The sequence below is a fragment of the Rissa tridactyla genome, chromosome 1, assembly GCF_028500815.1.
Source record: "Rissa tridactyla isolate bRisTri1 chromosome 1, bRisTri1.patW.cur.20221130, whole genome shotgun sequence".
NCBI classification, from domain to species: domain Eukaryota; kingdom Metazoa; phylum Chordata; class Aves; order Charadriiformes; family Laridae; genus Rissa; species Rissa tridactyla.
In genome coordinates this window covers 209,426,490-209,439,517 of record NC_071466.1, presented here as the reverse complement: position 1 = coordinate 209,439,517, position 13,028 = coordinate 209,426,490, and the positions used below count along the sequence as shown (strand labels likewise).

Sequence of the window (13,028 nt, the reverse complement as noted above, 5' to 3'; positions counted from 1 at the left end):
AGCAATAAAATGGGGAGGCTACAGGAGAAGCTGGAAGTTAAAATATCCACTTCTTCCCTTGCACGGTAGAACTAGTGTCTTAGAATTCAGCAAATAATCACTCAAAGAGTAATGACTAATTTATACCCGGGATTATTTAGACAGATACACATGCTGATATACAGAACAGGCACAATATGCATCTGTGTAAGCAACAAATGCATGTGCAAACATGCGGCCACCTGATACTCTGTAGACAAAGTAGAAGCCTGGCGAGAGAAGAAGGAAATGTTCTGGCATGACGTTGTGGGAGGCATTGCTCACAGTTCAGCAAAATCCCTGTTTGATGGCATAATACGCATTGACTCATCTTTTATCTACTGCTAGGAGATACAGAGTGAGATCTTATCGTTGCTGGCAAAGGAATGAAGGTCGAGAATTTTGTGCAACCAACAACCCACTCATTTGGTTCACAAGCGTGTTATGACGAGCAGAACTGCCTGTATCATCCAGTCACTCTGCAGAGTCACCAGGAATAGGACAGGGCCAGATCTGAAATCCTAGTGAGGAAACTGGGAGACCTTTCCTCTCATTTTTCTAGAAATTGATATGGCCCATTGATCCTTATCAGCAAAAATAATCTTGGCTGGCACGTTATTGTGAAGTCTGTAACAGGAACACAGGCCAAAGCTCACAAATTTTCTACCTTGTTACACAGACAAACTCCTTCTCGCTAGGAGTAGACAGCCTGGTAGTAGATAAGTAAAAAATAAAGATGGTTTTCTTTTGTTATGTTCTCTTCTTGACAAACTCTGCTGAAGGAACACAGGCATAGAACAAGGTTTACAGTGGAATACCAACCATGGATAAAGCAAACCTCAGGATTTGCCTGACTGTATTCATCTCAGCTATAGCTGTGGTTTTCTGACTTATTCTTTAATGAAAAAAGTGTCATAAAAATAAACCTAATCTACTTTCCTTGTGCATACATATCTCCATGGATTTCACTCCAGGAATTTGGCCCTCTGTGTGTATATGTACTATTAAGTTGTGATTCCATTAGCAAATTAAATAACCATGTATTAAAAGGAAAGCAAGAGTTAGGGACTGGTTTTCTTCTGTAAATTTGCCAGCTTGGTCTGGCAAAGCAAATGTTCCGTCAGAAGTCAGACTGGATGAACAGAAACATCAGTTAACAGAAGAAAGGCCATGCAGAGTCTACAGAAAGGTATACTGAAAACAGTCAAATACTTCAAGCCTGGACACTGGCAGAGAAAGGGGAGTAAGATGGAACGCACAAGTCAGGACTGTGAATTAAAAGCAGTTGAAGCGGTTAGTAGAAGAATCTGGCCCACAAACCTTGAGAAACCCAACCTCCAGCTGGTTTCAGTGATCATCACAAGTGAAAATTCATTATAATATGGTGGTTTTTAAGATACGGTGCATTTCAAACCGCTATTTTTGGTCACCTGCAACACTCTTAATAAATGCGGGAAGTAAGCACAATAACAAAAGCAATGAGATCTCTATTACCTTCAAAATACCACCACCTACTCTAAATCTACCTCATACAGCCTTTCATAGACAACGCTACAGTCATAATGTGCAGCGGTTAGCTTTATAGGGTTCATTCATTCCTGTTCAAAACAACAGGCATGACTACAGCTGAGGATGTGTCAAAAGGAAATAAGAAAATGCTCTCTGAGCAATTACTGAAGAAATGATACTTGACTGCAATGTTTGGTGGAGTAGTGTTACCATCTTTGCAATAAAAATAACTGAACAAGGCATGAAGGAAGTAAAAAAATGACTTTAAGTACAGGGAGCTATTATCTGTCTGCACAGGTCATGGATATGCCAACCTTTAATAAGAACAACAGCAACAAAAAATGGAAAAGAATTAGGGTATGCATAGTAGACAGTATTAATTTCAATGACTTATTGAAGGCATTCATCATTTTCCCCTTGGCATTGCCATGCAATCTTTGTTGTAAATCTTGGTTTATTTTAGCACTGATCAGCCACGTACCTTGCCAGCATGACTGATCGACACTTAACAGAATTGATGGATATCAGTGCCCTTCTGGGAGTGTGCCCTGTCACTGCTCTATCTGTCGTTCTCTCAGCAATAGTCACTGGCTGGATACTGAAGAGACACTGGATGGTAAACACTCTGAAACTAATTAATTTGAGGAAGTGGAATACTTAATTTGTATTGATTGTGCAAATGCCATTGTTTTGCTCTTCAACAGCACTTTCTAGAATGTCATATGAAGCCATATTCATCACTGGAGAAATATATGTAAGTTAGAATAAACAGCAGAGGAACTGCAGAGGTGATTTAGGTTTTCACCTCTTAGGTGTGATGTAACTCAATCCTAACTGAATTAGGATCAGTAGTAGTGAATGAGAATCGTCAGCGCCCAAATGACATTTTTCTCCTCAACCTGTATTCGCAACCTGATTCCTGATAAGGAGAAACCTGATTTCACATGATTTGAAATATACTCCTTGAAATATGCTTAGGCCTAATCTTTTGGGCAATAGATCCTGGAAATCTGGTCTTCTCCTGCAAAACTCAATAATGGGACAATACAACAGATGTTGGGTTAAAACCCAGGAGAAATGTCCTAATCTTAGAGAATCATAGAATCATAGACATAGAAGACAACAGGGATTTAGCTTTTAGTTTGATTTTAGCTTTTAGTTCGATTTGAAATTGCAAGTTCACAAAAAACTCACCAGTGTTACCTTTAATGTTGTTGCATACTCTTAAAGAGTCACAGAAAATGAAAAGGAAAAAAAATAAATATAAATTTCCCTGCGCAGCTACACCTGGCGCTTTTAACTTATACTGTGGAGGCATCTGAACAGTGATGATGATGATGTAATTTACTCTTGGCCGTGATAAACCTTAGACTCCAATGTTATGATCTGGCATTTTTCATGAATATTAGAAAGAAAAGAAAACATCGATCACCATCTGTAAAGGTGAATATTTAGAACTCTGCATTATCAAAATCATATCAGGCCTGTTTTAAACCAAGTGTCTGTGTGCCTAAATAATCTTACTTCCATTTATATCAGTTCTACATTTGTGTAACATTGACTTCAGCAGACACTTGTCTTTATGCCACAGTCAGAAAGGGCAGAATCATACCTATGCGAGTTCAAACCAAGAAAGATGAAAAAAATTACAAAGGTTTTTGACAGCTATATTATAAGAAAAATGATCAGATACAGATGACAGCAAAGCATTTCTAGCCAAGAGAGTTCTAAGACAAGTTAAGCAATCAATCATCTGCATCACTCACTATTCAGCGAGTCGACATTCAACATCTGAATCAGTCATTACAATGTAAAGAGAATTAGTAAAGTCTCTAACAAAATGCAAATAAGTGAACTGGAGGACAATACAGTCAAATTCTAGAACTTGGCAGGAAGCCAGAAGAATTATTTTGACAAGACTGCTTGGGGTGATTTGATTTCTTCTTGTTGCATTAAAAAAAAAAAAAAAAAAAAATTAAAAAATTGAGAACTTAAGTCTTGAGCAGTAGAAGTTTTAAAAATTGTTCTGTAATACAAATGTTCAGCTTGAATGGTATGCAACTCTTAATGTAATCTTTATCTCCCTTGAATAAGTTGCCTACTAATCCTTGCCATTATAGAGTATCAACCTGTTTCAAAATCCACCTGGTGGATAAATGAATGTGAAAAATAGATTTAACATCTGTGGGACTACTAAGCTGTAGACACTGAAATTCTGTAAAATCCTAAGTACCACTATTATGTAGGTCCAAAAAAGCCCCATATCATGTCTTCCTTGTTCTGGTTAAAGTAAAAGAAAGGGAAAAAAAGAAGAGAATGAGTTTAAAAAGAAAATTAAGCAGAACCTTCTTTTTTAGCAGCAGTTTCACCTTGATTTTTAGCAGCATAGGGGATGCTATCTTACACTGCCTCATCAATTGGAGTAATGGTGGAAAATGGGAGAGATCATATGGGAAACCAAAAAGTCATAGCTGGTAGCTGTACTGTTAGGCAAATCCTAGACATCTAGGCATTTGGCAGCTGCTTTGAGAGGAGTGACATGCGTCCTTGGCTTACACATATGGCAGAGCTAACACAAACATTAGATGCCCGAAAGTCTGGCCGTGCCCTCTAGCCATCGGCCCTTGGATCCCAACGTATTCACTCCCTTTCTCGTCTGTCCTCATGGGTGCTGTGTGAGGAGCAGCAGTGGCATTGACGGAACTGCTTCTGCTCCTATAAATGCGTGGTTGCCTCCGTACATCACAAGGTCGGGGCTTGAACGGCGTAGGATTTGTCATCATCACACGGAAGGTTTCATATCAATGACTTACTAGTGCAGACATGCTTTGAAATGATAGAGGTGGTTTGGCTTTGGTCCCGATACTAATGTAGGTAGACAGGAATAAAGAAAGAGTGTTTTCACAAGAGTTTATACTAATATGGTCTGTATTATCTTACGGAAAAAAATATTTTTAAGCTGTTTCAGGAAAATGCGTATGTCTTTGCTAATGTTTGTGCATAGCTAAGAAGATTCGGTGGATTCTTGTACTTAAAATCCTGTCCTTGGCAAGTGCAATGGTTCTGTGAGGAGTATGAGAACTAGAAAATTGTTCTTGAGTTTAAACAGAAGCAAAATTACCTTCTCTAGTTTTATTCTTGAGATGTATAAATACATAATTCCAAGCAAGGGAACAACATGCTGCCTGTGTCAGTAAGCTGGGAAGATAATAATACATTTAAGAATAGAATCTACATGTTATTTTATCTCAACAACTCATCATTCTTATCCCGTTTCTCACAACATACAGATCTGTATGAAATAGTTTTGTATGTTGGAAGTAGGGGATTTTGTGTTAGATGTGTTTTTTATCAGATGGTCATGCTTAGGTTTATCCTTGTAAATCTTATTGAGCTGATGAGTTACATGGATAGAATTTTACCACCTAAAACCTCATACAGGATTTTAATTGATTTCACTGATGCTTTGACCTTCGTTTGCGTAGAGCTGAATCTCACAAGCAGTTTAGGTTTGGGTACTTGAAATAAAAACATTCATGGGCCCAGGTACCTAGCACTTTCACTGATTTCTACTCCATAAGTAAAAATTCCTAAAATGAAATCCGTGCAAGTCAAAATATAAGACTGTATTTTGCTTGACCATATTAACAAGGAAAGTATTACCTTTATCTTACAGAAATGTTGGAATCCAACAATATAATCAATTTCAATGGACTAGCTAATAGCTCCAGTTACCATACTTTCCTCTTGGATGAAGAACGGAGTCGGCTGTATGTTGGAGCAAAGGATCACATATTTTCTTTCAACCTGGTTAACATCAAGGAATATCAAAAGGTACTTTTGTTCCTGTTTTGTACAATGTAAATGTATACTTGTAATGTTGCAGAATTGTTATTACTTAGGCTATATTGGGCACTGTGTGAATTATGTAGTAAGTGTTTGGATGTCAGGAATGCTATTACAACAAAAACATTTGCTGACTCTATGAAGAGAAATTTATAATGAGCCTATAGCCTACGACTACAATGGTTTTTTCAGACTATGAAAAAGTAAATGATAAGTGAATAATCCAGCTATTTTCCAAACAAGACATACTTTCATGTTGACTGCTAAAAAAGCCCAAACAACTATTATGACAGTTTACACAAATGGCCTTATTACTCTGTATTTGTTTGCAGATAAAAAGAAGCTGTTTGGGAGTCCGAGTGTTGATTTCTCTTCTTTAACGCAGCACTTGTAGGCACTCCGCTTCTGCTGCTTTCAAACCAAAATAGATTCAGTAGTAATAAAAAAGAATAGGTCCATAAAAGCTTGCCATTCTTGATGGAAAGTATAATTTCCCAGTAAAAGTTGATGACGAATTAAAAGCTGACAAACGGTTCAGTGATGTTCTTTTGTTGGAGTCTAAATAAATAATTTCATTTTTCATTTATTTTAATAAGACAAAATGCTAAGAAGGTAAACAAGAGAATGGAGTTTTGATTTGTTATATTGAAGAATTTTGATGGCACATTTTAAAATCCAGAGAGTACCCTTTTATGAGAGATATATTGCTTCAATACCCAGGGATTTTTTTTCTTGGTGTTCTTGACCTTTTGCCCGTTTGACTATTAGCTTCCTAAGATGATAGCAATAAATACCTTGTGTTTTCTGTTCAGAGGGAAGACAGGCTATTCATTTGTAGTCTCTAAGGAAAAAGGATAAAAGGAAAACTGGGTATTTTCTTTTCTATTCTCTTTAGAGCAGCTATAAAGGAAGCTAGCTATTTATTTGAATTCTCTGAGGGACTGATAGCTTAATGTGCAAAACATCTGGAATAATTAAAGGAAAGAAGGTGTTTCAATTGCAGAAAACAGCTCTGCAGAATGGGAGGAATTGTATATTACATACATATTCAGATACCTTTAGAACACTATTTGAAATTATATACAAATATTACTATATTAAATATTAAGAATTGCTGTTGGTAACATGGAACTGAATGTCGGCAACAGACTTGAAGAGCAGACAATTTAGACTTTAGATTTAAAAATAGACAAAAGCCTCAACGAATTTGTGGGTATGCTTATTAAAGACAGGAGGGTCACGGAAGAAACTTTAATCAAAATTGCAATGCAATCAGTGTTGCACTTGAGTTCAAACTTCACCAGTTGTTGTTTCCACCATGTAAAAAAGAGCTAAGGTTTCTGCCTAAATGCTGATAGCAACATATACCTCCAAAGGAGCATAACTCAAAAAGCCAGACTTTCCAGTCTATTAAAACCAGTTCAATTTAGCTGACTTTTAAACAAAATTAGAGGAAAATATTGTGCTGTGAGAATAAAGAAAAAGAACATCTAACTATTCATTTTATGGGTTAGAAATTGGTTTGGATAATATAGAAATCTTTGCCCAAAACTTGAACTAAACATGAACTGGTCCTTTTGGGAGATCTGAGAAGTTTGGTTAATGTTTTTAAACCTAGTAAATTTTAATTTTCACATGTCTCTGCACATTTTAAGCTGAGAATAGAAACAGGAAGTAGCAGGAATCCTTTGAGAGAATGTGCTCATAAAATTTTCAGCCTTATTTTATAGACCTAAGATGTTCAATTTCTGTTTGGATTTCATTAATTTCTAAGAAAATTTTGAATTTAAAACTGTGGTTGCAAACTGTATTTTCAAATGTCGTGTATAACTATTCTGTCATCCATATTCATTCTTTTTTTTTTTTTAATACTTTGCCTTTTACTTTCCTTCAACAAACTGTATTGAACACCAAGACTGTAATCCAGACTTATAGCCATTCATATTGCATTATCTGAGGCTCCCAAATGAATAGCCTGGCATTTTATGGGAAGATCATGTTTTATTCTATAAGTAATTCCTAAAAGCTTTTCAAAAAAACATGAATAATTGACTGTGAAGGTCTCTGGATTTTCTCTGTACGAGGTGAGATCCATTTTCTGCTAAGCAAACATTACAGTAAACCTAGATTTAGGTTTACTTGTATTAGGGTAGCTCTATAGGAACAGCATAAACATTTCCGTTTTGATGGTGTGATACTTTTCAAATACCATGGCTTCTTTTTTTATTATTTAATTAACTAAACCTAGCAAAAGAGTGAACTAGTGGATACAGTGAAGAGGCAAACACCTTATTTCTGATGCTGTAACTCTAACATGAGATTGCATTTCACATAGATCAGATTTATTGTTAGTAAGTATCTGCAATTTTTTGCTCTCAGTCTTCATTCCATTACATCAGATTTAAAACAGTGAAAGAACACTCACTTAATGGAGAGTCAACCTTCTTATCATTAGTATTCAAGATTCACTGCTGAGATTCATAATACTATACTTCACAAAGACTATACTTCAAGATTGTTTTTACTGCGATTCCTATTATCCCTATTTTGTTCCTGTAATTTCATTTCTTTGTGGTCAAATTTTATGGAAGAAAAAGAAATAAGGAAAAGAATGGGGAAAAGAGAAACTGGGTGAAGACACTTTGTAGCATTTGGTCTGCAATTTGTGATTATTGAAGCATGAAATAACACAACGTGATTTTTCTTCTGTGTCTTTAGATTGTTTGGCCTGTATCTCATTCCCGACGGGATGAGTGCAAGTGGGCTGGAAAAGATATTCTGGTAAGTACAAATCTTTTTAGCTTTTTTTTTTTCTTTTATAAAACATTGTAAATGTTTTTTTATGTCTTATCGTGTTGATTCTTAAAGCATTTTTCCTCCTCTATAAGGTCACACATCTGATCATAACTTCCGTCTTGAGTTATCTCAGCTTTCTTATTCAAAATAATGAAATTTTGTCTTCATGACCAAAGGTTTAAATTTTAAATAGAATTCATGCAAATGAAATAGAATTTATCTAACAGAAAAAGAATCAAGAAAGAGAATGGAGGAGAAACATCAGAATGAGAAATATTAACCCTTGTATACTTGTCTCCTGATCTCAGGGTACATAATATTTTGACCTGTTTTTGCCCTGCTCCGGGTCCCAGCCCGACAGTGAATTCCAAGAAGTGCTTTCTTTTTGTGGCATCTCAATGGAGTCAGTGGGTTTCACTGAGCTCTTTCCTGCATGGAGTTCATAGCAAGATTGAGGTCAAAGATGTTTTAACATCCTGCATCAGTTTTGGTGCCTCAGGAAAGACACTGTTACACTAGGCATAATTTTCTGTACATTTTCCCTCATTCCTGTGTACATCTTATTGCCTGTATTTACGAGCTAGGAGAGATGTAGCCGGTAGCCCCCAAATAATAACCATTCCACAGTGATAATAACTGTCTTCTTTCTAAGAACAATATGGGAAATGGGACAGGGCTGAAGAAGGGGAAAAAAAGATAAAAAATACATGCATGCAATAAGCCAAACAAATACTTGCATAGCATAGCCAAATGGGAAATCATTGTGGTTGCCAAGGTATAACTGAGAGTGGAACTTGGCCCCGTGTGTATATGCTATTGGCCTGATTTTCAGAGATGATTCTGTAAAATATTCATAATGCCAACCCATATGCCTCTAGAGAGCTGCATTTGAATAATTTCCTAGGTCATAACAAAAATAGTTTCATCAGTCTTTACCTAGGCCATAGAGGACAGTTGTCTTTGTAAAAAGCCTGTTGGGAACAGTAGACGTGGTTAAGGTAAAAACTAAGAAATATGGGCTAAGCTATATATGTGAAAGGACAGCTAAAGTGCCAGATACTTGGGCTATGTCATTACATAGAAAAAATACATTTAAATTAATCCATCTTCATGTTCACAAATAACTTTCAGGAGTACTTCGCAAGGTGAGGACTAGAATATCTAATATTCAAGGTCAAAAAAATGAAGGCTAGTGTTAAATGTCTGAGCAAATTAACTGACCTTGTAGCTTGATCTTATACTAAGTATTATATTACCTTAAGTAGATTTTTTTATAGCTGGGGTTGAAGCCTAGAAAATTAATAAGAGGTTCAGCACCTAGAATGAAAGCATACTCTTATTTTTTAATAATTGTTTTTTAGAAATTCACAATAGTAGGAAAGAGTATGCTTTATACATTGCACTAGGCTGATTCCAATCTATTCACTGTAAATGGAGACAGTACTATTTTGGAGTAAGCTGGGAAGTTCAGGTCCCCATTCTCTGACTGCTCTGAGCTTAAGAGGACTATTTATATGGTAACTATTGCATTTGCCTTAATTCTTTTGCCTCCTGTGATATTAGGGCAGCTACATTTGCCGATCATGAGAAAAAGGTGAAGCCAGTACCACACTCCAGTGTGGTGTGTGACCCTGGCACATTAGCTGTCTCCAGTGCTCCAGGGCGTTAGAAGCAGCACTCCCGTGAGCTGGTGGAAAAGGATAAGGCAGAACAGGAGGACAGAGATGGGGACGCAGTGCAGCCCAAACCGAGGGTAACAGAAGTTGCTAAAACACAACAACACAATGCTGCTAAAATCAGACAATTTGTTTTCATAAACGCTTTTCACATATATGGTTAGTTGGCGGTCGTTTTGCTTTCTTCTTTTTAATTTTTAGACTTCTCTACAAGTGTAGCTGAGAAATAATAAATAAATAAATGCATAGATCATATGTAATGGGGGTCCAGTGAGGCAAGTACATATTCCACTATATGGGACCTTACTGTGTTCAGGTCATCATCTTTAGATATTTACAGCTACCTATTCTTGCCATAAAAGAGTGCATTACAAACAAATGTAACTGCTTTAACTGTAATTACAGATATGGATTACAGATCATTTAAGAAACTTATTATTCCTCCCTCATTTATTCCTTAAAGCCATTGTCAGTACCTTGGGAGTGTGAAATATAAAGGCCATAAAAATAACTCAACAGACTCTCATTAGAAGGAACAAGAGAAATAGAGGACAAATAAAATGGCATATAAACCATGCTTGATTTAATATTGCTTTCAGCACATACCACTGCTAAGATATCAGATATTCTTCACTTGTGATGGTTCAAAACTTTCTAGATGACAGTCTATACTTCTACGTTGAGGTCTTTTTTAAAAAAAAAGAAAACCTTTTTTTTAATTATTGATCTCCAGGGGAAGTCAGTGCTGAAAATGCAGGTCCCCACTAATAGGCCAGGTGCACTGCAGCAGCTGCAGCGCAAGTGTAACCCCGGCTCTGCCCCGCTGCTAACCTCGGCTATGACCTCCGAGACTTCCTCTCATAATTATAAGAGGTAATTTACCGTCGTTTTCACTCCTTTCAGAGGGATTCCTCGCACTGACGCTGTCAGTCATGCCAATCCTGCCGCAGCAGGTTCGTCCACACGGGATTTGAGGAGGGCGGGCTACTTGGCCTGTTCCTGCTCTCCTGATACACCTTTGTTCCTTGAGCAGTCATTTTCATTTCTGTTTCTTAAAGGGCTTAGTATATGTTAATTAGTTAAGCTTTGCTCACTGTATAGATAGATAAACCTTTCAAAGTATGCTTCGGAGCTTTTTTTTTTTCATATGGGTAATCTGAGAACAGAGGCGGAAAGACTCCCCCCAGCTATGGAATACCTCCTTACAGCAGGACTTCTCTGATAGAAGTTAACTGCTATGCTTTCCCACAAAATACAGATTTTTTTCCAATAAAATTGTAACCACTATCCCATGCAAGTACTTATTATTACAATATATTTCCTTTTCCTCGGTATAGAGTGTCACAAGCACCAAAGTAACATTGTTCATGAAAAATTAAAGACTATAAATAACAAATAAGATATTTGCTTACGTAATTCAACTAAATGTGCAATTCTGTGAGGATTTCTTGCTACTCTGGACTTCAGTCTCTCATTTGATCTATTCTGGTTGCTGTAAGTCCCGTGAATATTTCTCACGATTCCTGACCAGACCTTGGTAATGATCAAAGAAGACAAAATCTCTACAGAATACTTCTCAGCTTTTATACTAAACTTACAGTACAGACATGCTGCTAGTCATACCCCTCACTAGTGAGCCTCAATATTTTGATTTTAAGATCTCACAGGCACCTGGGACCCAGCAGAAACACATGGCAACCTCAGCATTACATATGGGTTAAATAATAGGTAACTGCAAAAAAAAAGAAATGTGGCTACAATTCCACTCTGAATTCCTGGGATGTCATAAACCAGCAAAGCAAAGCTTGGGTGATTTACAAAAGTTACCAGAAACACTAGTTAGTTTTGCAGGTAGGGATAGGGTAGGGATAGCTTCTTGACTGGAAAGCTCATCTACTCCTTAAACTATGAATTTACTATTGTTTTAAAAGTTTTGGCTGCTCTATACATCTCTGGACTAGACTTGGCTGAGGAACCATAGCAGTAGTTCACGTGGTACACAATTAATCAGAGAAAACCCTATTAAAGTGTATGATAGATTTCTATGACTTGAAAGCTTTAAAGATGTGTTTCTGAAGGGCACCTTAGGATGTTATTTTCAAGTGAGATTTGACTATCCAATTTATTTAGCCACTTTTAAAGATCCCAGCTCAAATTAGATTGTTGAAATGGTCCCTTCTGGCCTTGACATGTATAAATCTTTAAAATTTCAATGGGTACTTTAACAAAGTCACACAGGACAAGCTACATGATGACAGATACTTATACACACTTTGCATGCCATATGAAATCAGCTGCTCCCTGGATGTTTCTGGTGAGAATTAAATGTTGATATAAAAACAGATACAAAGAGTACCAAGTACTTTACTTGGTACCAGCAAGCTTCTACTTATGCTCTGTCACATGAACAAAAAGGCCCATATAGAGAATTACACTTTGTGTTGTTTCCCTTGACAGCTGAAGTGTATCAGCACAGTTGTGTGTGTATTACCACTATGTTATAATTTAAGGGAGATAGATACCTACTTGGGCTATTTAATTGCCATTAGATTTTACCTAGTTATTAACTCTTACCTGAATTCAACTGTGATTCACTTTTTTATACTTGATAGTTCTCTTGGTGGTAGTTTGGAATCACTGTAGCTCAGAAACCTATTTCCAGTTAAGCAGCCAGACTCTTTATACTCACGTGACATAGCTATATTCTGTGCATGCTTCTTTGCATTTAAGTGTGGCTGACAATTATTGAGTTTATGGTTCATGCAGGTAGAATCACACAGCTGTAATTTAATTCACCATCTCATTTGTTATGATAATACTTAATTTAAGCCAAAATGTTCATAGGCCATCTCAGTTTGTGCTTCCTTTAAAGTTTTCCAACCCCTCCCTAAATCATAAGGAGATTAGCAGTTCCATAGGTTTATAGATCCACCAGTGTGCAATGATTTAATTTGGAAAGAAAGAAGAAAAAGAAAAAAGAAAAAGTGGTGTGTGACTTAGCAAGTGTCCCTCAGCCATATCTGGTGATACTTTGGAAAAACAAAGTTGGCAATAAATGAGCACTATTCCCTTTAGCTCATTTTATTACTGTTGTTGCCTTAGGGAAAATAGAAGAACATGGAGGCAGAAAGTAAAAGTAATTCTTTTCATCTGTTATTGTAAACAAAGATCTGAAGAGGGAAT

General features: G+C 36.6%; 1 protein-coding gene across 1 annotated transcript in view; it reads left to right on the top strand.

Annotated features, from left to right (window-relative positions):
- SEMA3A (semaphorin 3A) overlaps positions 1-13,028 on the top strand; it is a 170,490-nt gene that overhangs the window by 44,481 nt on the left and 112,981 nt on the right. The window contains exons 2-3 of the mRNA XM_054183185.1: positions 5,204-5,361; positions 8,092-8,154. Coding sequence (XP_054039160.1) covers positions 5,204-5,361; positions 8,092-8,154 — 221 coding nt within the window. The remainder of the gene's footprint in view (positions 1-5,203; positions 5,362-8,091; positions 8,155-13,028) is intronic.